Source organism: Ylistrum balloti, unplaced genomic scaffold (assembly GCF_031769215.1).
Source record: "Ylistrum balloti isolate Yb309-2 unplaced genomic scaffold, AGI_CSIRO_Ybal_v1 Utg369730, whole genome shotgun sequence".
Lineage (NCBI taxonomy): Eukaryota > Metazoa > Mollusca > Bivalvia > Pectinida > Pectinidae > Ylistrum > Ylistrum balloti.
Genome location: NW_026781945.1, coordinates 818,579 through 840,390, shown reverse-complemented (window position 1 = coordinate 840,390; position 21,812 = coordinate 818,579). Strand labels below are relative to the sequence as shown.

Genomic DNA, 21,812 nt, shown 5'->3' with positions numbered 1-21,812 from the left:
TGCCCACTAGAGTCGGCAATCAAGGACATGACAGATTCTTCTACATCCGCCGCTTACCTCGATCTTTTCCTACAAAAGAACCAACATGAACAGCTTTCCATCAAGCTGTATGCCGGGAGTTTTGTGCAAATATCGTCATCTGACAGATAACCTTACAAACAAGGGGTATCAAGAGATACAGGCAGATACAAAGTATGGGGAAGTTTTACGGTCATCACAATGGGCTTATTTGGAAATGTTTTGCTTTCATGTGCTATATGAAGTTGGGCTTGTTTGGTGCTCTTTAGTGTGCGTCTGGTGATTCAGTTGTTGTTTAGCTTGGGGATGTGAAATCCCTTACTTGGATTTACCAAGATGTACATTCATCGGTGAAGCAGAAGACGCTTACCCTACCGGAACAAAGTATTATTCTCCTTGTTCTTTCTTCATTTTTTGCCCTCGCTTCATTAAATCTATGTCTGAATTAAGATTCTGTTAATATGTCGATATTTTCTTCGTTTTTGACACACCTTTCAAGCAGACATAATATCTTAATTTTCTTTCAAACTTGCTTAACTGTTATTATATGAGAATTTTTTCATATTTCTTTTGACGAAGACAAATTTTCGCTGTGATGATATGCTGGAGTTCCTTATCAATTATAATTAGTATGAATGATAGAAATTTGTTTCAGTTGTTTGTGTTAGAACAGTTGTAATATTTGACATGAGTATTATATTCCATTTAGAAATTTAGTCTTTATAATATGGATATTGTTCGCCATAAAATATGAAAACTTTACGGAAATCATCGAATTTGTTTGTCATAGCTAGTCTTTTAAACTTACTCACTGAAGGTCAAGAATCACAGTCGAGTACTACAATTTCATTCGTTATGTAGCAAAAACTGTTTCGAAAATTTAATTTGTATCAAAAGGTTATATCTATTTGGTGTCTTTGTAAAATAGGACATCATTATTCAGTGGTCTATAATGCATCATCGTAACATATTACCATATATGCCTTAGACTTGAAAAAACAACATATGGAATAGTAACAATAATGATATATTTATTTTCATAAGCAAATTTCATTGTATAAATAATGATAAAGACGATTTATTTTGTCTAATCTATTGTGATGGTTCGGATACTTTTGATCTTTGTATCGAGTAGATTTCCTCTAGAATGACTTTCTGTTGAAACAGTCAGTGGAATTTGATTAACGAAACAATATCCTGCAAAAATATGTCTCCTTTCTGTTTCAGATCCAAAGATCTTGTATTCATCGGAATTTTTAAACCCAACTATATTGATGATATTAGTTGTCCGAATTGTTACGATGCAATCCCATCATGGATCCGTTACAAACGTGTTCCTAACAGGAAAACATCACCAAAAAATAAAGACCACGTGATCCAAACACGAATCTCCAATATTCTGTCACAATTCGGTTCTAGTGATTGTGTAATTATACCGGACATCAGACTAAATTCTTTCGACTCTTTTTCCGTGATAGTTTTCACAATGCTTGTTTTTCTCATCGGTGACATATTTCCCCGACAGTCACTTACAACAATAAACGTTTATATCCTTCTGCCCTACATCGACACAGACAAAAAAGCCAAGTAAACAGAAAATAAAATAATAAACAGAAGTAGTACACGTGTATAGCATTAGATGGACACTGTAGCATGACGTTGACCTAAAGCTGCCATCTCGTTTGGTTTATTTGGAGCTTTCCGATGTAGTTAGAATCACACGATGGTCTTGTTCATTTCAAACATTAGAACTGGTATCTTTTTCCTGTTAAAACTTGGACGGATGAAATATCAGATTATCTAAAGATATGGCAGTTATTGGTGACGTCACGTTGCTGTTTAATCCCTGTCCATATATTTGGTTACTTCCCCGCTATATGCTGGACAAAAGGATTTGGAATTGGCCTGGAAAACATAAACATTAGACTTCATTGTTTTGTTTATGATGTATGACGTAGGAAAAATATAGTATGTAACAATAGTTTGAAATGTGTTTTAAACAGATATACAAATGAATAACACATTTGAATACAAATTCAGAATCAGATATAGTAGAGCCACATATACATCAATACAGATTTTCGTCCTTCCAAGACTCGGCAGTGGTGCTACTGGCATAAAATTTGAAACCTAGAAACCTAAGAAGCGATTGAAGAAAATTTTAAGTGATCGGAAGAAAAGTGAAATTCTAGATGGGAGGATGTACTAATCCCATTATTTTTATAATTAGATATATATAATCATTTCAGAAGTCTAGTACATATATGTTTACTTTAATTTCTAATTTCGGAGATAGAATCACTTACCGTTTCAGTCAGATTACTACTAAATCTGTTAGATTACTATATATAAATTATGTACGTGTAATATTGTTAAATATGGAATATAATATTATATATAATAGAACAAAAATATTAATGCCATTTTACCGTGAAACCTAAGCTGTGTAGGCAGTTAATGACGTTGTAGAATGGCCCTTTGCGTAATTCCCATAAGTCTCCGCTCTGAAAGGAGAACTCCCTGGCAAGACCGTATGTTTCACATCCTTTGTTGAAGTTTTCGATGTTTGTCATTGCAGCGAAGCTGTTTGCGACCTTCTTAGTGAACGATACTTTGGGTTTGTCATCGCTTGCCAATAAAACGTTGAGGAACCTAAAATCAAAATCGAATCAAAATGTCATATGATCATATTTGAGAATTCGTTTTTTGTTTCTTGTTTCTACAGATATTTTAAATGAAGCGTGATGCCGTGTTGTGTTGAAATTTCTGTTTTCAAATTGCAGTATACGCATCTATATGCAACATCAAAGAAACAAATCTTATAATCACTTGTACTATGAATAACAATTGTACGCACCGACGGATTAACGCGACAAATGATGAAATTGTAAAAACAGCTGATTACATTTTGGCGAGAAAGGTTGTCAGATTTGATGTTTACCGAAGACCAAATGGAGGATATACACAGGAAACAAGTTTTTTTCTTTCTTATTTTTCTTTTACTACTTCGGGAAGTAATGATGTTTCACAAAATTCAATGTTTAGACATTTACTTCATAATATTAAAGTATACGATAATCAAAAATTATCAAATGACCTTATATGTCGATATTTCGTCAATGGAAACGATAAAAGAGCTGTTACAATATCAATCACTTTAATAAAGAACGATGAAAGCTCGAATACGTTATACAAACAGCAGGTGAAGCACAATCAGTGATACTTTTGAACTTGAACCAAGACAAAATACAATGTCATAGATCTACGACATTGTAACGTGATATGTCCAGACAACCTGTGCCTGCATGAATCATCATTTTTCAAAGCAAGATGGTATGCAAAACAAGGATAGGTTACTATTTTATTTCCGACGTTGATATTTTCCACAAGATCTAGAATGACAAACACATTTAGATAGTTCCATGGTCATAATATTTCTTTAGTATTTGTTGTAACTCTGTTAACGTACTTTTGAATTAATCTGGTTCAGAATACAATGAAAGGCATAAAAAAATACATAGAACACATGTGCAGAAATATCAAAATATGTATTAAAATGTCAGAATGCAACGTTATATTAGAAGACGGACCGTTATATTACACTGCAAAGTGTTTGAACTGGGAACCAAAGATAAATAGTTTGTCCTACAAATCAATCACATTCCATTGTCCTTAAGATAATTCTTTACATTGACTATAGGAAAACAGTTTCAAAATTGTTTGTGACTTTTAAATTTATCATGGAGCTGATGAAATGTCGGAGAGGTGATTTTATTATGGAAACTATTAGTTAGGAGTTAATGTTAAAGAAGGCATGCATAACGAGAGAAAGAGGCCTGTTACTTTATAGATTTACGTGACTTACTTGCATAGAACAACACCGTCTCTTAAAAAGGTGCAAAAGCCTTTCCAGTCAGTGTCACCCTAAAATAAAAAGATCAGAGGACATAAGGTGAGGAAGGGTGGGATTCTCCAGGCGGTTAGTACTATGGGGTTGATATATATACTCGGGTTTATAAAAAATGGTGTTTAGATTACACATTGTAAACAATTTAAATCAAATTAAAATAAAGATGGAAGGAGTATGCCTGCTTCTGTGAATTTTGAATTTCAACTTCTTTTAAAATGAGGCCTATTTTGATTATTTTGCACTATGGAAATTTGACAATATTTCAAGTGGAAAGTTCATTTTGACATACCTAAGTATCTACTTTTTCAAAGTTTGCAAATTGGAACAGGCATTTAACTCCTGGTTTCGATTCTTATATAAAAGAGTGGCAGTATAAAATGCATAAAATCTTGATGATACCGGGATTTTTTTCACTGAAAAAAATCAGGATTCACTCAAATTAAAAAGTTCAAACATTTAAATGATACGATCAATCAATTGATGAACAGGTAGCTGGCAAGCATATATGTAATCACATTCATTGCATGGAATATTTTATACGTTACCGTAAATATCTTGCTATAGAAATTAATACACTATCTATTTTTGTTTCAAATGTTTTTGTAAACAAATCTTTGAAGTTTTAAAGATTGACAACATTTTTAATTGGCCACGCGTGAATTTCTTTGCTGAACATATATCACTTTTTTCACAGGTTAGATGGAGGGAAGGTAGGTATTTTCCCTATCGTCATTGTAAGGATTTGGAGGATATTTTTGTGAAGGAGACTGGAATGTAACCGCACGCCATTGTGTTCAAGGGAAATGACATTGAAAACATCTTTGAAAATTCCAATTATTGCACGGAACGACACACATTATATCAGTTCTTTTCGGTACAAATTTAGAGTAGGATTAACCCAAATTAAAAACTATAGTTTGTTCTGGTGCTGATTCGTTGCAGATATTAAAAAAAAAAAATATATGAAATGAGACTTTAAGGCTTCAGGAATGAATAATAACGAAAGGATCAGTGAGATTTTCACGCATTTTCAAGAGACCACAAATGGCGTACCATTGATTCCGCAAGCATCTACAATAGGTGTTTGGTCTGGAATGAGATTTCGGGGCATCACATGGAGATAAAATATTGGAAAATGGTGGTGTTCGAAAATGCACTCTGGTGGCGTTCTGATCAAACCATGTATACCTGTAAATCGGCACCACTGGCGCTCATGTTTCTCCACTATAATATAGTTTCTGTGGATAGATCGTCATACAATAAACATAAAACAGATAAAACAGTAGGGTTTGGATTTTTATTCAAAGACAGCTTTTTATATAATAATCATTAGGTAACATATACCTCATAATTGTTATAAATTAGAATTAAGAGTTAGTTTCATGAAAAAAATATGCAAAATGTTTAGCATAATTGATAAGTAAATGCAAAATATCAAATTGATTTTGAATTTTTTTGAGTTTGTTCTGTATATAGACTTTTTGATGGTATTGGTTTGTTTATTCAAATATCTATTTATTCATCTATTTTTGTATATATTTTTGTCAACCTAGCGAATTCAAGCAAAGGAAACCGACGTCCTTAGTGACGTCACGGATGTTCGTACGAATAAATTCTATATTCACATCGATTCTGTGACGTCATATATCAATAGCGAGTGTATTATACACCTGTTATTCAATTAGATGTGCATGTCAAATGTTCTGTGCAATTTTAGTCACTACTTTGAGAGATAATCAAAACTGATGAGACAAAATATACGTCAACATACGTTTAAGATATATCTTGTTTCTATAAGTCAATATTAGCAAAGGATACAACCGTATAGTGTCGGTTGATAAAGTTTTGGAGCTTTATGATAGTTTTGATATTAGTTGTATCATTACAGAAAAGTTCCTTAAGCATATAACACAATACAAACAAAAGCAAAAGCATAAGCAGATGATAATATGTACAAAATATTCCTTTTTGATGAATTGAAATGTTTAAGATTTTTGCAATTGGTTTGCTCCTGTAGTCTTCAAAGATTGTCAGCTTCAGTTTATAACTAATGGAGACATATTGGACACGAGGAATTAAAATCAAAAGAAATGATTGTAACAAAAACAATACATTAATACAGTGAAATACTTACGCATTTTGTGTAGTTAGGGTCATTAGCCATCACACTGTTAATCCATTCTCTGATGTGCTTAGGAGTACCTTGTGCTTCCTCTCTGTCATAGTTCTGTACACAAAAGGACGAAAAGCAAATTTTCGGGGATGTTTCAACATCGCGAAAAATGGACACCATGACAACTTAACTCAAGTGAAGTCCATTATACGTTCCTTTTGTTTGTAAAAAGTGATATTTTCGTTAAACGTTTGGCAAACCACGAACCATCCAAGAACATCTTTTATAGATTTGATTTAATATCTCCTTACCAGAACATTCATTTGTCGCATTGTTCTTGAAAGATATAACCAGTAACATTTCCACATTTCTGAACAGTCAAAGTTTACTTCTGGTATGACCATATAAAGCAACTGTCAAATTGTTCTAGACAACCGAACTCCTTATTTTTTGGTCTCCTTCTTAAACAAAGTGAGTTCGTTTGGTTTCATTGCCTTTTTTCAAACTTTGAAATAAACAGATAGTTAAATATGTTTACTGCTAATAAGCATATAGAAAGAAAGGCATCTCAGATTTTACTTTACACAATGTGTGATACATATTCCATATACGTTACCTTTTAAATATAGTTCAACATGATACGCATATCTTTCATAGCATCAATGAAATAATAAAATTCATTCACTTTAATGTGACACAATATTACATTTGCTGGTTATAAACGTGAAAAAAACATAACATCTGAAAATGGAATAGAAAATCAATTCATCATAGCACATGATACTTAATGAAATGAAAAAAAAATCAAATTAATATTCAGTATAAAAGATATATCATGAAAACCAAGAGAAAACATAGATGTTAACATTATCAATGTTCTGTTGAATTACTCTTTTTATACGTTCATCTTATAAACGAATGGAAATGAAGTTATTATTGTTACAGTGATCAATATGATATATAATTCGAATGTTCATATCTTGTTAAACACAGCAATAAACACATTACTTGTGATAATATCTTTATAAATAAAAAATAATTTGCAAATAATTGATTATCGAAAAAAATTAAATAATTAAACAATGACCGCGTAGGCAATACAATATTCGTTAGTATTCTTAAACACATTTACTAATCCAGTAGATGACAGTCGTGGATTTGAGTATAAAGCTAATTTCTTAAGTCAATTTCTGTTGAGTAGAACATAGGTATCAGAAGATTGATTCTACTCTTTCAAATACATGTTATATAACAAAAAAAATCATCAATTATTTGCAGATTATTTTCAGAGTGTCAAAATATCCATCACATCCATATAAAATTCCAGTATATATGTGATATAATCATAATGAATTTTTAGTAACACTAGACCATTATTATATGAGTGCAAGACACAGGGATGACTAAATACATAGTAAATGATGCCGTGATATATATGTATATGAAATTGAAAACAATTAACTATGTATTATCTAATAGGATATTACACTATTGTTACCAATCATAGTCGTCTTCTTTTTTTATATTCTTCATGCAAAATATGTTCAGAAAATCTTCAGTTCCTGTTGACAGTAGTATGCATCCTACTTTGCTGTTAACAGATTTTGTTATGTCATTCATTACCTCAAATTCACAAACACTCATTTATGTTATCCAAATAGTCCTTTTTCCTAACCAACATTTTGAAAATAAAATTTTCTGTGCACTCGTATAAGAAAAGTAGATGTGGTAAGACTCGCTGGCCGTTATTGAACAAAGGGGTGTCTTCCTCTGATGTTTTTTTCAAGGATTTCGTTTGAAACTTTCTGTTGTCAAAGTTTTGACCTCATTTTATCAGTTTCAAATTGAAAGTATTTGTTAATTAATATGTCTTTATTCTATGGTATCCGTATATAAATGTAACAAATTAATACAGAATAGGACAATAAGAACAAAAGGACGACAATATTTTTGACCCTCACCTATCTAAAACGAACGCCTTAGGGACAGATGACTCCATGAATTATCATTGGATTTCCGAAGTCTCAATTAAAATATAAATTATAGAACCATATCTAGTAAACATCAAGCACGGTTCGTTTTAAATAGGTCATTGCTGATTGGACAAACACAGTAAACAAAGGTGGTCTATGACATGACATGAAAAATGAGCAGTAAAATTGGTGATATAGTGCATATATAAAGATCGTACGCGCTTGCATGGCAGGTGACGAGTGCTTCATAAAATGCAATACGTGTGTCGTGTGTAGATCATTTGAAACCTTATTTCTGAGTGAAAACTAAAACCAATAACACAAAATAGAAAACTTTGAAACAAAAAATATATTTTTGATTGGTGATATATTACGTGTTGAAGCGGTCGCATATGCGCATACTTAGTAAACAGAAAAGTAGAAAATTGATGGTTACGAAAATGGTAGGCGAAGGATATCCATCAAATGATCGTTGAAATAAGAATGGTTAACAAAATAAAAACTGAAGTTGCTTTAAATATTGTCCATATAAAGACGGAGTAAGATATTATCCAAATGATGAAGTGATACTATGTAAGTGCAATAATGAAATTGAACTTGAAATGAAATTGAAGAGGAATTCGAAAGGTAAAAAATCTGAAAAAGGGGGGAAATGTCATCAATGGCATTTAAAATGATTGCATACATCAAGGCTAATAGCCTTGAACTACAAACTTAGACCAGTTTTTGTTTACTACATTGTAAATAATTTTATTCTGTTTCTAATATCTAACGGATCTATCATGCATATCACTCCATTTATGATAATAGAGAATGTCTAAATAAAATCTACAATTTTCATAAGTATAAGTATTGCGATACCATCTCTTATTCTAGATATATGATATTATATGATCATCCATTTTTCATTCTTTAAAAAATATTTGGTAACAAGCCGATCTGTATTCATTACCTCATTGTTGATAGAAAAATTGAAAATAAGAGTTACCTCCCATGGCTTATTGCATAAAATTAGTGGAGCGTTTTAAACAAAACGTATATAAGATTTCACAATTTTATCGCTATTGTTATTTAAACAGATTTTTTTGTCGTTATCTGTTTTTATTTCTAATTTAAAACAGCTCAGACTTCAAAGAGTGAAATATTGAAAATTATATATTTACCTTAGAGCTATCAAGTTTTTAAAAAATCCTAAATTCATAAAGTAAGGACAGAAAAATTAACAGAAAAGAGTATATTTACTTTTTGTTACAAACCAACAAATTTTCCTACATACGAAGAGATGGCATCAACAAACGGTCTTTTAGATAAACACTACATATTGAAATGGTTATGATTCATGCTAATCTACTATAATATTCTCATGTGATTTCATCGAGTAAATGCATGTCTTAGAAACAACGTTATTGTACTTGATAGGTTTCCTTACAGCCTCCATTTTTCTTTGAACTTCATAACCAAAGCCCGCCTTACTAGATCTTAAAGACATCTCGACGCTGATGACGATGATTGGAAGATGAAACAGTAGGGAAGGGGTACTGTGAACAGAGACACGTGATATACAGGTTATGTATGAATGATTTTGGGGAACAAACTCATGCATCTCTAGTGTTGGCAGTCCTCCGAGATCGAGGTCGAGCAGTCACTACAAAAGAATCAGGTTACAATGATAATGAACGCTTTGTGATATTTTTTTCAGTGATGTTTCGCCTAGTTGATGTTTCGCTATTGACACGTGTAAGATAATTTTTGTGACAATATGTGACACAGACAGAAACATATATCAAATATAACACATAATCACTATTTGATATCAAAAAGCATTCATTATATTATAACTGATATCATGGCAAGTAATTAGTGTTCTTCCAACACAAAAAAATTTTGCTTCACATTACTTTTACTGTTAAAACGAAACAATAATTCGATTAGAACGATTAGAAAAAAACATATATCCGAAATCCGAAGGTTTCTGCATCTTGTTACAGATCTCTGCTTGTTACTAGAAGAACACTAATCAGCCGTTTGTTTCAAGCGCATCATTAATACTGATCTTCTCTTACTTCCTCCATCTTCCGTTCGATGTCATACGCTACACCGGATTTTTTGGCTCGTGTGGACATCTTGACGGTTTAACCTTGTTCTTATCCTGAATAAAGAAAATGAAACAGCACAATGATAACAAGTACGCTTACTTCCTCCATTTTCTTTTCAATGCCCCAAGCGGCTCCAGATTTTTGCGCTCTCGTGTTGCTCATGTTGAAGCAGTTTTTGGGTTATCAGATGCTGATGCAGAAAACCGAAAATTTGACACACCTTCCCACACCTGTAAATATGTGGATTGTTAGTAAACATACATATACATGTATATACTATACTAATAGCGTATTAATTTAACAATGTACATTCCTACTACTTACTGTTATAAATTTCTACTTGCTACTTAATAAAATATGTATAAAAAATTGTAGCTTATTATTTGTAAAATATTGAAAACTCAAGAAACTAAAACTAACATTCTGGGAAAAAGGAAAGTCAAATAACTATATCAAATGAAAGTTAATGTTAATAAGTAAGATTTATTCAAATTATTGAGATCTTATTTGATAAAGATTTAATATTATTGTTAAGAGTTCAGAATATTTATTTTCAAATTTGATATTAAAATTTGAGGATAACTACCGTATGATTTCAGATGTTGTCAATATTTATATACCCGAGAACAACAAGATAACGAAATGGCAGAAGACATTCAAATGTAGTCAATTCTTTTGGCAAATTTGTGTGTTCGTATCTACATTGAATTTGTATAGAAAAGTTATGGTTTATTCCTCACAAGTAGTTTATTTTTGACCAAAGAAATTTATTTATATAACAGTGATAAATTTATCATTTATTTAGTCCTTAGAATTCATGACTAAAATGTTAATAATGAAAGATGTGTGTTACGAAAGCATACATTGTGCACGTGCTTTACATGAACAATCATTAAACGATATACCGTTTGCATGACTCAACGTACGTGCATATCTAAAAATAGCGCAGACATATAAAATATATTTACAAAACAGAACTCAATTGTCCACGACCTCGTTTCCTTGTGTTATATACTTCAGTATGAGTCATAAAGCGGGCGAATGGTTCTGCTGACGCGAAAATAGATATTTGTTTACATAGATGTGTCTATTTCTCTCTCTCTAACAGATAGTTCTGCTATGGATAAGGAGTAGTCAGATAAATCAACTTCTATCGATGTTTGTGTTGCTGTTTGCGCCTGGTAAACATTAGTACAGTTCTGTATTTAAACAATTATTTTACGTCATACTGATAATGCGACTTATTGTTCTGATGATCAGGGTTTAAGGTAAGAATCATACAACCTAGCTTTTTATAATGATGACTCTTAATGAAATGCTTAATTTGTTTTCAAGAAGGTTTAAACCTAATAACCTAAGCAAAAGATAAATTGTATACTTTTAGTGAACTATATTCCATTATGTAGTTTTAACATAGAAAAGACGTAAATTTATCATTTTTCTTTTAAGCTATTGGAGGTTTTCTCGAAATATGGAATCAGGTTTTATCTTATATTTTATAAATACAATTCTCAAAGAGAAATCTACATATTTTAGAAACCATCATTCTAGAGATTTTTTAAAACGCGCTATTTCCTATTTTCACATAAGCCACATTAACAAAGAAATGATAATAGGGATCAATATCCATGACGATTAGTGGCTCTAAAATTGAACTCATCACTGAGTAAAATCGTCCACATCAATCACATCTTGACGAAGTTATCTCTTTTATATAAACATATTTGCGCTAGGGAAATTAGTACTTTTACAAATGCTGTCCCATTTTGTGTAACTTGGTAGTTTGGAACAAATATTCTTTTGCTTCTGTCACACAACAGGATGTTTAGATATAATGTTAACAAGCTTAAGAGCCTCCACATGAATCCTATTTATGTAAAGTAGATAAAGTATGATAGTATTAAAGAAGACTCCACAGGAGTATAATTGGATAGCTGATAACCCGTGCAGTAGATATCCTAGAAGTTGAGACTATCTCTTAGTTTCTGCACACGCAAACGATACGTCAACGATAACAAGCGTGTACCAGCAGATAAGGAAATACACTGTATCGTCTGTTTGAGGTAAAGTTTGCACGGTTTTATGCGCGCGGATGGATAATCATACTGTTTGCGCGTGCCTTGGTTTTGATTTTATGCCTGTCAGAGTTAATTAAGTAAATATGACTTGTGTATTCGAATCCATTTATTCAAGTAAAATGATTCTTTCGTAGTTCTTCCTGTAAACACAATCAGTGCTGCTACAGAATAAATGCGTACGCCTCCACTACAACTGATGTTAATCATATTTTATCTAACTTTTTTCGCATGAAACAGAAATGTAGCATTAATATATGAGTTACCATAATTTGACGTCTAAAGTTCTTCAGGAGGCTGACCATAATTTGAAAACATATCAAAAATCTTGAATGTTAAGAAACATCATTAAATACTAGAATTTATTTTTTTATTTGTGCTAAACAACAAAATAATGTAATTTTAGGAAGGATAGCTTGGAAGTAATGCCGCGAATTACATAATTATTATATAAAAAAAGTTTGAGTCTAGTTTAACAATATCGTTTAACTAGAATTTAAGAATTAGCATTATTTTCTATAAAATTAAGTTTTTTCCATACTGTCTAATGCTTTATTTCGGTACAGGATTTGAAGTGTCTGATAACAACTTATTCGAGGCAAGCACATCTGGACCAATCTTTTAGACATTTTATCCTTTACGATCAGTTTTAGATTTCGGCGAAAGCAATGCTACATGCTAGTCTATAGATAAAACCCCAATACAATACAACAGTAAGGGACGTGTAATGTCCTTTTGTTTCCATTGATCTCTGCGATTTTGTAATAGCAAACTTCATACATCAACTTCATTTGCTTTCTTAATGTTTGAAAAAAATGGGCTTGTGATAATGAAACATGTGTATTGTGATGACCGAGTGATTAAATCGAGTCTACCTAGCAGGGAGAATTCTCAAACTTCTACAACACAAAGGCACCCAGTGTAGCAGAATGACGTATGTGTTGATTCCTGGCATATCTCTTGGATACTCTCCAAAATGTAGACTAGGATTTTTGTTGTACTCTTCAATTACTGACCATAAAGTGTTATTGGCATCCCCATACTTCCTTTGCAACATCTAATCAAGATACTTTCCTTTGAACCACATTTTGAATAAATGAAAGAGTTTAGTAGACCTAATTATGTATATTTCAGAACAGAATGGTATAGACAACAGCCTTATTGGATAAGTGTTAAATGTAATATCTTCTTAGGAACAGACGTCAGGTTGAAATATAAAACAACCATCTTTGATATAAGGCTATAAGCAAAATGCGCTGTAAAATAATAATCAGACCTCAGGAGGCAACAAATGATGCCATTAAGACCCAAAAGAGGCACTTATACAACAAGGGACGCTCTACAAGAAAAGAAATAAATTTTATGATCTCTAGCGAATGTATCAAAAATATATTCTGCCAGTTATATTTCAATAAAGTTTTTAAAAAAATCCATAACTTTGTACAAGTCTTACACATATCCCAATCCTTAATAAACGATATTTTGTCCTCTTGAAACGTATTGAAACTCAAAATTTGGCAAAAACGTATTGAATAGAATAACACATCACGGACAACATAAATTGCAAATTCGATTTTAGTTCGAAATTACCCCATCCGAGAAGATTCTTACTAACACAACAAGTCAGGATATCTTTTTTTTGAAGATCCAACCTCTTATTCAACTGTCAGCCGGTCATTTTATTGGGTTAGTTTTTGTTTTGTAACCAGCCTTTCTAATGTTGCTTTAATTGAATACGATCTAGTAACAGATGGTGCTATCAACATGTTGCTTTAATTGTATACGATCTAGTAACAGATGGTGCTATCAACATGTTGCTTTAATTGAATACGATCTAGTAACAGATGGTGCTATCAACATGTTGCTTTAGTTGAATACGATCTAGTAACAGATGGTGCTATCAACATGTTGTTTTAATTGTATACGATCTAGTAACAGATGGTGCTATCAACATGTTGCTTTAATTGAATACGATCTAGTAACAGATGGTGCTATCAACATGTTGCTTTTGATTTGTATTTCCGAATCATTTAGTTTTTCGATGTACAACGTAGTAACATTTTATATTCCTTCTTTATTTTGTGTGAATACCGTAACAGATATTTTACGCCAATGATCGACAACAGGTAATTTTGTTACCGCATTCTAAGACTCCACTTTGTAAATATTCCTTTGATTTCTTTTTATCTGATGTAAAGCAGTGTTGGAACTGCTGCCAGTAGTTTATGATTGTCGGGAAAGTACGCGTGTAATGAATAGATAAAGTCTAACATCTATATTCTACAATTCTGTGCAATGTAAGTATTCTAAACAAAACGTCTTAGGTGTTTACACATTTAAAAAGAATGACACTTTTTCCAGCTTCCCTAAAAAGCAAATGACTCAAAGCAAATTACATTTTCCGTGTGTAGGGTATTAGTGATTTCATCACAAATGATTTTGGTACACAATACTGAGTTTTTTTCATAATTGAAACAATTTGCCTTTGCAGTAAACATTTTTAAATCACTTGCTTATTGCTGAGACAAACAAGAAAATTTAAATCACAGTTCTGTTGCAAGATTTTTACGGAAGTTATGAAACTGAACAAGCTTATCATACTTTTATTGATGTTACCGTTGCCAATTTTTGCTTGAAATTTTCCTGTCAGTTTTACTAGTTTTTTTTTATTTGTGATCTACTCTTTAAGATGAACGTCAGCATGTACATTAAGCATAAAATTATTCTATTTGTTTTTGATCTGCCGCTTTAAGGAGTGGATTACTATGTTAAATGTGGCAGGAAAAGTATATGGTAACTCTATTCCTACCAAACACATGTTATCTGTATGTATGAGAGATGCCTATTGCGCTATATCAATCATCCCGTGTATTTAGATTGAAGAAACAGCAGTGCATCTGAGATTTGATGATTCAGCTGTGCAGATCATATCGAAACGTGTGCGGTATTATCGAGAGGAAAACAAATGTGGATTTCGATATATTTCGGTATATGACAGTGTTCCTATCGGAATTATGAAAATTGCATTTATGGAATTATAGGGTCACTGAACCTCTGCAATTTCATTTTGACATTTCTTGGAACGATTTTGATTTCCCGCGGTCTCTTCCAAAGTTTAAAAAAAGCCCTTAGCATCACTACAAGTCACAGAACCAGCATATGGCAGGTTGCTGTTGTATTAAATCATCCAAATATTGAATGAAACAACATAAATATTGAAATGATATTACAATTAGAAAATTAATTAGACATATTGAAACGATAACTTTGTTAATTGACAACTATACTGTATAAATTAAGGATAATCGTTATTAATAGTCACACCTTACTGGCATTTTAATCTTTGAAAACATCTTTGTTGCTGACAGGCAAATAATGTATTACAATCAAACGAGAGGTGTGAGACAGGATAAAATCAACACAGGTGCTCTGTTGAATGATAACAGTCTGTTTTCATCAATCTTGTACGCCACTTTTAAACATTGCTAAGACGAATGTAATTTGGTTGATTATCAACACGATTGCTGTATGAAATTCTCTATCCAGTAGGTAGCAATCAATGAAACCTTGAACGAATTGTCTGAATTTAACATTTTATTAAATGAAAACCACTATTGATGACAAAATTCGCCCGAAAAAGGTAAACAAGACTAGAAATTAAAATATTTCTATGACAATTTGATTTTTATAATGTGTTATAATGAGAAAAAAAAATTATGCGATACGAACTGAATTTCATATAAGTTCTCTGTTGGCTTCTTTTGTGCCTATTACGAATAAAACATAATCCTGTACACGCTTTGTCCACAAGTGTTTGTCAGTAATCAAAAAATCAAAAAGACATTTTGTATACAGACGGTTGCACATTGTGAAATAGTTCGGCTTAGAACCTTTATAATAATTCTCTACTGTCCTCATTTTGGATGAAAATTTTATTCCTCATTGACGTTTTCACCGCAATTGCTTGCATAGCTAGAATACATCAACGTTTCGACTTCAATTATAAGTGTGCAGTTCTCGTGCAAGTAAGTATCTGCTGCAGATGACTTTTCGTCCACAGTTGCAAGAATTTATTGGCAACCCATAGGCTATGTAGACACCTTGCCAACAACGTTTGTGCTCCAAGAAATGACGTTACATAAATGATATTTTTTCACAAACAAGAATTTTTTATCCAAATTTCAAGTTGTTATGTCGACACTTTGATACAGTTGTTTATTTCCCTAATAGACATATGGCTCGCATTTGATTGTGCCTCAAGAAGTCACTAATCCGAAATATGGCCTGTAGGTTTTTTTCTTGTTTGTGCTGCGTGAGGTATTTGTAAGATCTAAGTCGCTGCCTAGTCAGCAAACAGGGGGATATAACAGGTACAAAGAACGGTAAAGATATTACATAAAGATAATGAAATCAGATAGTTCATCTTCACTGTGGAAGCATATGTAGTATATCTGATAGCAGATTAAAGAGATAGAGATCTAAAACTGACCAGTTGCATTATATATACCGAGTCAGGCCTTAGACTGATACAACACACCTTCCACACATATCGCTCTCCTCAATCTCGAGGATCCTACCGCGGGAACTTGTTTCCACGAAGGTAATGGACTCTCACAAGCAATTAACTTCTCAAGCCAAACAGCAGTAGCATCTTCGATATGTTAATCAAAGATAGCGCGGAACATGACAGAAGGGAGAAAGGGGGCGAGTCAAGGAGGCAATATATACCTATCCTCACTTCAGCACTACTGCTTTGCCATATTTACATACGAACTTGGCGTACATACGTGTTTTCGCTTGCATTGCGCGCGGTATGAGTCATACAGACACTAACATGTATAAAATGAATATATAAATTCATGCTGGTTCTTCAAATTCCAATCTTGAAATTTGAAAAGTTTTGGCAAGACTACGATTTTGAAAAAAAAGTTTCAAGTAAGTTCTTGAAATTAGTCCTGTTTAGAATAATATTGGCCAAAAACTATTAAACACAAGAATGAATCTAAGACTGCTTAAACCGAAAAGACATGATACTGTTAAGGAAACATCTAAATTATTCAGAGTGTTGTTGATTCCACTTTGACAACCTAGTATGATGTTTCTAGTGCGATTATTAAATATGTATGCCATTTAAAGTATCGACTGTAGGGTTATAATGCTTAGATATAGGAATGGCAACACGATAAACAAAACTTTGAATTACATTTTAAGGCGAAAAAGTAAGAACCAGTTTTATTTGAGAGGTACTCTGACATATATCATAAAATCATAAAAGTGATATCCGCCTGTAAGTTTCAATATCTAGAAGATCTCATAACTTAAAGACAAATATAAAGTATGGATTTAAGTCCTCTTGGTTTTGGTAAAGTGTGTATATCTTAATACTTAGCAGTTGTCTAGAGAATTTTTTTTTCTTTGAGTTTACAAATTTTTCAATTATATATCGTTTTTTTAACGAAGCTGAATGTTATGTCCTCGTTTATCATGGAATTTGTCAGTTTTAAAGTACTTCTATTAAGCATTATAGACCGGCATGATCAAATCAATTACTATCATGTGCTACAAAACGTTATATGAAAAACAGTTGCTTAAATTCCGGATTCATTATCGTTACCGCTTTAAGAATTTTTCTAATTTATAACATATGTTTTAGGCCTCAACAACTATACTACCTTTAACTTCAAACAATTTCACAGATATCACGTTTAGGAAGCTGAACGTGTGATGTCATGGTACATATGCCAAGAAAACCATAAACCAAAAATGATTTATTATAATTTGAAAATCTGCGAACAGATACTTTCAGTGCAAAGGTAATGTTATTGCATAACATCATGGGAACACACTTTAAAATCTATTTTTAGATGCATGAATCATTAAAGTAAAAAAGGAGTGTAGATATTAGGTATCACTGTAACATACCTCACGTCTGTTGGATAAGAAGTTAGGTTTATACTTCAGATATTAGATTGTATGTATCATCATTTGTATAAGTAAATAATGATAAAAAAATAACGATAGATGATACATATAGTATGAGAAATAAGCGGATAGTGAAATCTAATACATAACAACATTACTTTACATTACTAATCAATAACGACATTAAAAGACACTACAAACAATAAAACTGTAATTTGATTATATCAACAAATGAATTTAACAGCAATTAAAAATCTATTGAAGTGTAGAAGTACTTTTTATAGGATAAATCTACACCAATGCAGGTATTTTTTTCTGTGATGGTTAAACCTTCATGTTTCATCCGTAATGAAACAATGCCTTCTTTGCCATTATAAAGAGATAACAATTCTTTCATCTTTTATTTAGACCAGATGTTATTCATTGGTTACATGGACAAGTGATGATCAAGTCAAGATGATGAAAGTTTACGTTTAAACTACATTATTAATATTACTGTACTGTTTAAGCTAGTTTTTAGTGTCATGGTTACAGAAGTAAAAACCGACAATACAAAGTATGTTCTTACAATTGAATTTTACCTGAGAATAACGTTAATCTGAACTTTCTTTGGTAAAAAAAACTAACGTTTTACTATGTTCAGCTGCCAGTGATGAGATACTGCTGTAACAAATACATATTAAGTAGTGATACAATACAACGTTAAGCTAACAATGCGAAAAACATGTTAGAACAACATACACATAACACAAACTGACAAGTATGGTGTATTTAGCACATAACATAGATGCCATCTTAACAGGAAATGATGGACATCGCCAAGTGCACACTGCAGCATCAGCAGGTACATGAGGGCACACTCATCAACAAATGCCTCATGTAGGTGTTTACATATAAAAAGTTAAGGCAGTTACACAGCACAACAGCTTCGATATACTGCCCCTTGTTTCACTGGCGATTTATACTTATCGCCTGTATATTTTGAAGGCTTCATTTCCTGTCATAGCTCACACTTTCTCTCGATATATCATTGTATCTTTTTAAAACGTCAAAATTAAGATGAACAATGGCAGTATAAGGAAGTTATTCTGTTTAAGTTAGCTCATGGACAAGCTCAAGCTCAGCAGCTACACTGGAATTCGAAAGTTTGTCGCAGGAATCTGTCTATATTGGAAACATGTTATTTGGTTGGAGTTTGCAAAATATTACAATAGTCATTTCAACTTTTGTCTTGTCATAACTTTCATAAATGTAATGGATGATCTAAACCAGTTTTATTTTCATTTCATGTGTCGAAATTTTGTTGTTTTTTTTTCTAAAATCATTGTTTTATCTTCTCAGGTTTCCATCAAAGACAGGTTCCACTCAAGAAAGGAATAAAAAGCGACAAAAAATCGTGTTTCTGAAATGTGAATACTTTAACTTTTCTCACTATTCTCGAGATGTCATCTTTATCCTGGTTCCTGACAATTTTTTTTCTCGAAGACTTATAACAATCAATTGATGAAACCATGAACGGCAATTCTCTACTCGTAAAATTTGCTTCGTTTTGTTACCATGAAAATATGCCCTTTGCAAACATTGCGTATGGAAGAAGATTTATACCTAAGACTGTGATAAATAATGTGAAAATTGCATAAAGCGGATGTTTTTGTCGGAAAAAAAATCTTCGTTTTCTTGTCTATTCTGCTTGAAGATATGAAATATGCAGCTTGCCAATTCTTAGCATGCAGACATCTCAAGCCGGTGTTTCATCAACATTCCAAAGAAATTCCACATCATTACATAAGTCTGTGTGATATCCAATTTAGACAAATACTCTTTCATCAAATAGGATACTATGATAAAATCTATGACTACAACATTCATTAAAGCTTAATTAATTAACACAACGATAAAATTGAGTCTCACTTTTTGTGATTTTATCCGATATTTTTTTTACTATTATATCAAAACAGCATACTGAAGGAATATTACATATCATTGTTTTATAATATTACATAATCCCAATGATAAAATAGTACAACATCATATTGTTGTCTTCACTTTCTTGTTTGAGTTTTATATAAAAAAAAAAAACCTCATACCATTCTTTTTTATCGATATCATATTACTTTTATACTATATAAACATACAATATTACACGTTTCTCTTGTAAGACATATCTTTATAAAATGTATTCATACAAAATCTTATCCATATTCTATAACATATGCCTTTCATTTTACATATTTCTGTAATATTCCAAACATTTCTACCTTATGATATTTTCCTACAATATAGTATATCTCTATAGCATTTTCTTGTCACTTTGACTGTGGGGTGTCCTGCCTTCCATCAAATGCATTACGTCTGACATCTGATGTAGCATAATGTTAATGAAGCATACTGGGACTATGTCGATATATATGTACTTTAGCTGGCGACAAACACGGAAGTGCCCAAAATAGATACAAACAGACAATGATTGTGTATTATGATGTCTCTAAGGCTTTGTCTAATTATAACCAAATGTCCAACTACTGCAACTACTGTACGAATTATCTGTGTAGACTAACCTTCACCCCACAGTGACTTCCGCATTCCAAAGCGACTTGCCAACATACAGTTACGGTATTGCATTTTTCTTCTTACAGTTACATCGTTAATTATAGAGATAATCATATACATAGATTAACACCCATATCTCATTTCACTGAAACTTACATATTTATCTTCGTTTTTTTTCTTCTTCAAAATATAAGTTCCTGAATAAAAACTACTTAACTGCTTAATTACATATTCATATTCTTGTAAAAGTTTACAAAGTGTTAAGAATTTATAGGTTTCACCAGAAATTACAATATGAATTTGGTGATGTAAATCGTTATATCAGTTCATACCTATATTGGCACAGTAAAAAGAAACAAAAACTATCTGCTTTGGCATATATGCGAGTTTTTCCGCATAATGCAACCACAACCATCAAGTAAATAAAACAAAATCCCCTTCATTGATGCTCGCGCATGACTGTAACATCGACATTAAATGCAGATTTAACGTTCTTCATAAGATAGTGAATGTAAAATGTGAATTGAGGATGAGAAATATACACAATGTATGAAAAGGGTTTTTGCTAATTACAAAAAAAAAAAATTAATAATTGAGAAGATGTTGAAATATAACATTCAAATAAATTTTACCTCCACAAATAACATAAAGCAAAGCAAAATAAACAATTTAAGTAGAAAACAAGAAAAGATAAAAGCCAAAAAGCCACCAGTTGTACATACCACTGCGACGAGGAAATCCTTACTCTCTTGCTGCGCTAACCTCGGAGCCTAGTATTCACAGAACCAGTGGACGAGACATACACAAATCCCGAAAGTTCTCGCTTTCGTGAGCGACCTTAGCACCGCTTACCTTTTATAGACAACCGCTGTAGGCACAACAGTAGTGGCGAGATAGCGAGAATTGCACCGAAACCTGACACTTCGCCAGTTAGGCTTTCGAAACTTTACAAACTGTTTCTCTCTCTCCTCCCCTATGTTTTGTGATGATGGTATGTACCGCTATGTAGATGATTGGAGGAGCGCGAAGCGGACCGTACCATTTTTATGGAAATTAGTTAAGAAAATATATCATAGGAAACAATCATATTATTTTACTTTCCTTAGTCTCGATCCTTGTTCTATCATACCTCTAAATCTTCCATTTATCATGTGT

The 21,812-nt window shown here is 32.2% G+C and overlaps 1 protein-coding gene across 3 annotated transcripts; it reads right to left on the bottom strand.

The window, feature by feature from the left end:
- Positions 1-1,032: 1,032 nt before the first annotated feature.
- On the bottom strand, positions 1,033-21,484 carry LOC132565694 (transgelin-3-like). Of its 3 annotated transcripts, none has more exons than XM_060230391.1 (6): positions 21,380-21,484; positions 10,078-10,163; positions 6,063-6,155; positions 3,884-3,942; positions 2,448-2,670; positions 1,033-1,923 (listed from the first exon to the last, which is right to left on the bottom strand). In XM_060230391.1, exons 2-6 carry the CDS (start codon positions 10,135-10,137, stop codon positions 1,858-1,860), a joined length of 501 nt encoding a protein of 166 aa, XP_060086374.1. In that variant the 5' UTR covers positions 10,138-10,163; positions 21,380-21,484; the 3' UTR covers positions 1,033-1,857. The 3 variants fall into 3 exon arrangements, with proteins under 3 accessions (XP_060086374.1, XP_060086373.1, XP_060086375.1); XM_060230390.1 differs by lacking the exon at positions 10,078-10,163 and adding an exon at positions 10,210-10,340 and having other exon boundaries at positions 21,380-21,482; XM_060230392.1 differs by lacking the exon at positions 10,078-10,163 and adding an exon at positions 9,444-9,552 and having other exon boundaries at positions 21,380-21,474.
- Positions 21,485-21,812: the final 328 nt, after the last annotated feature.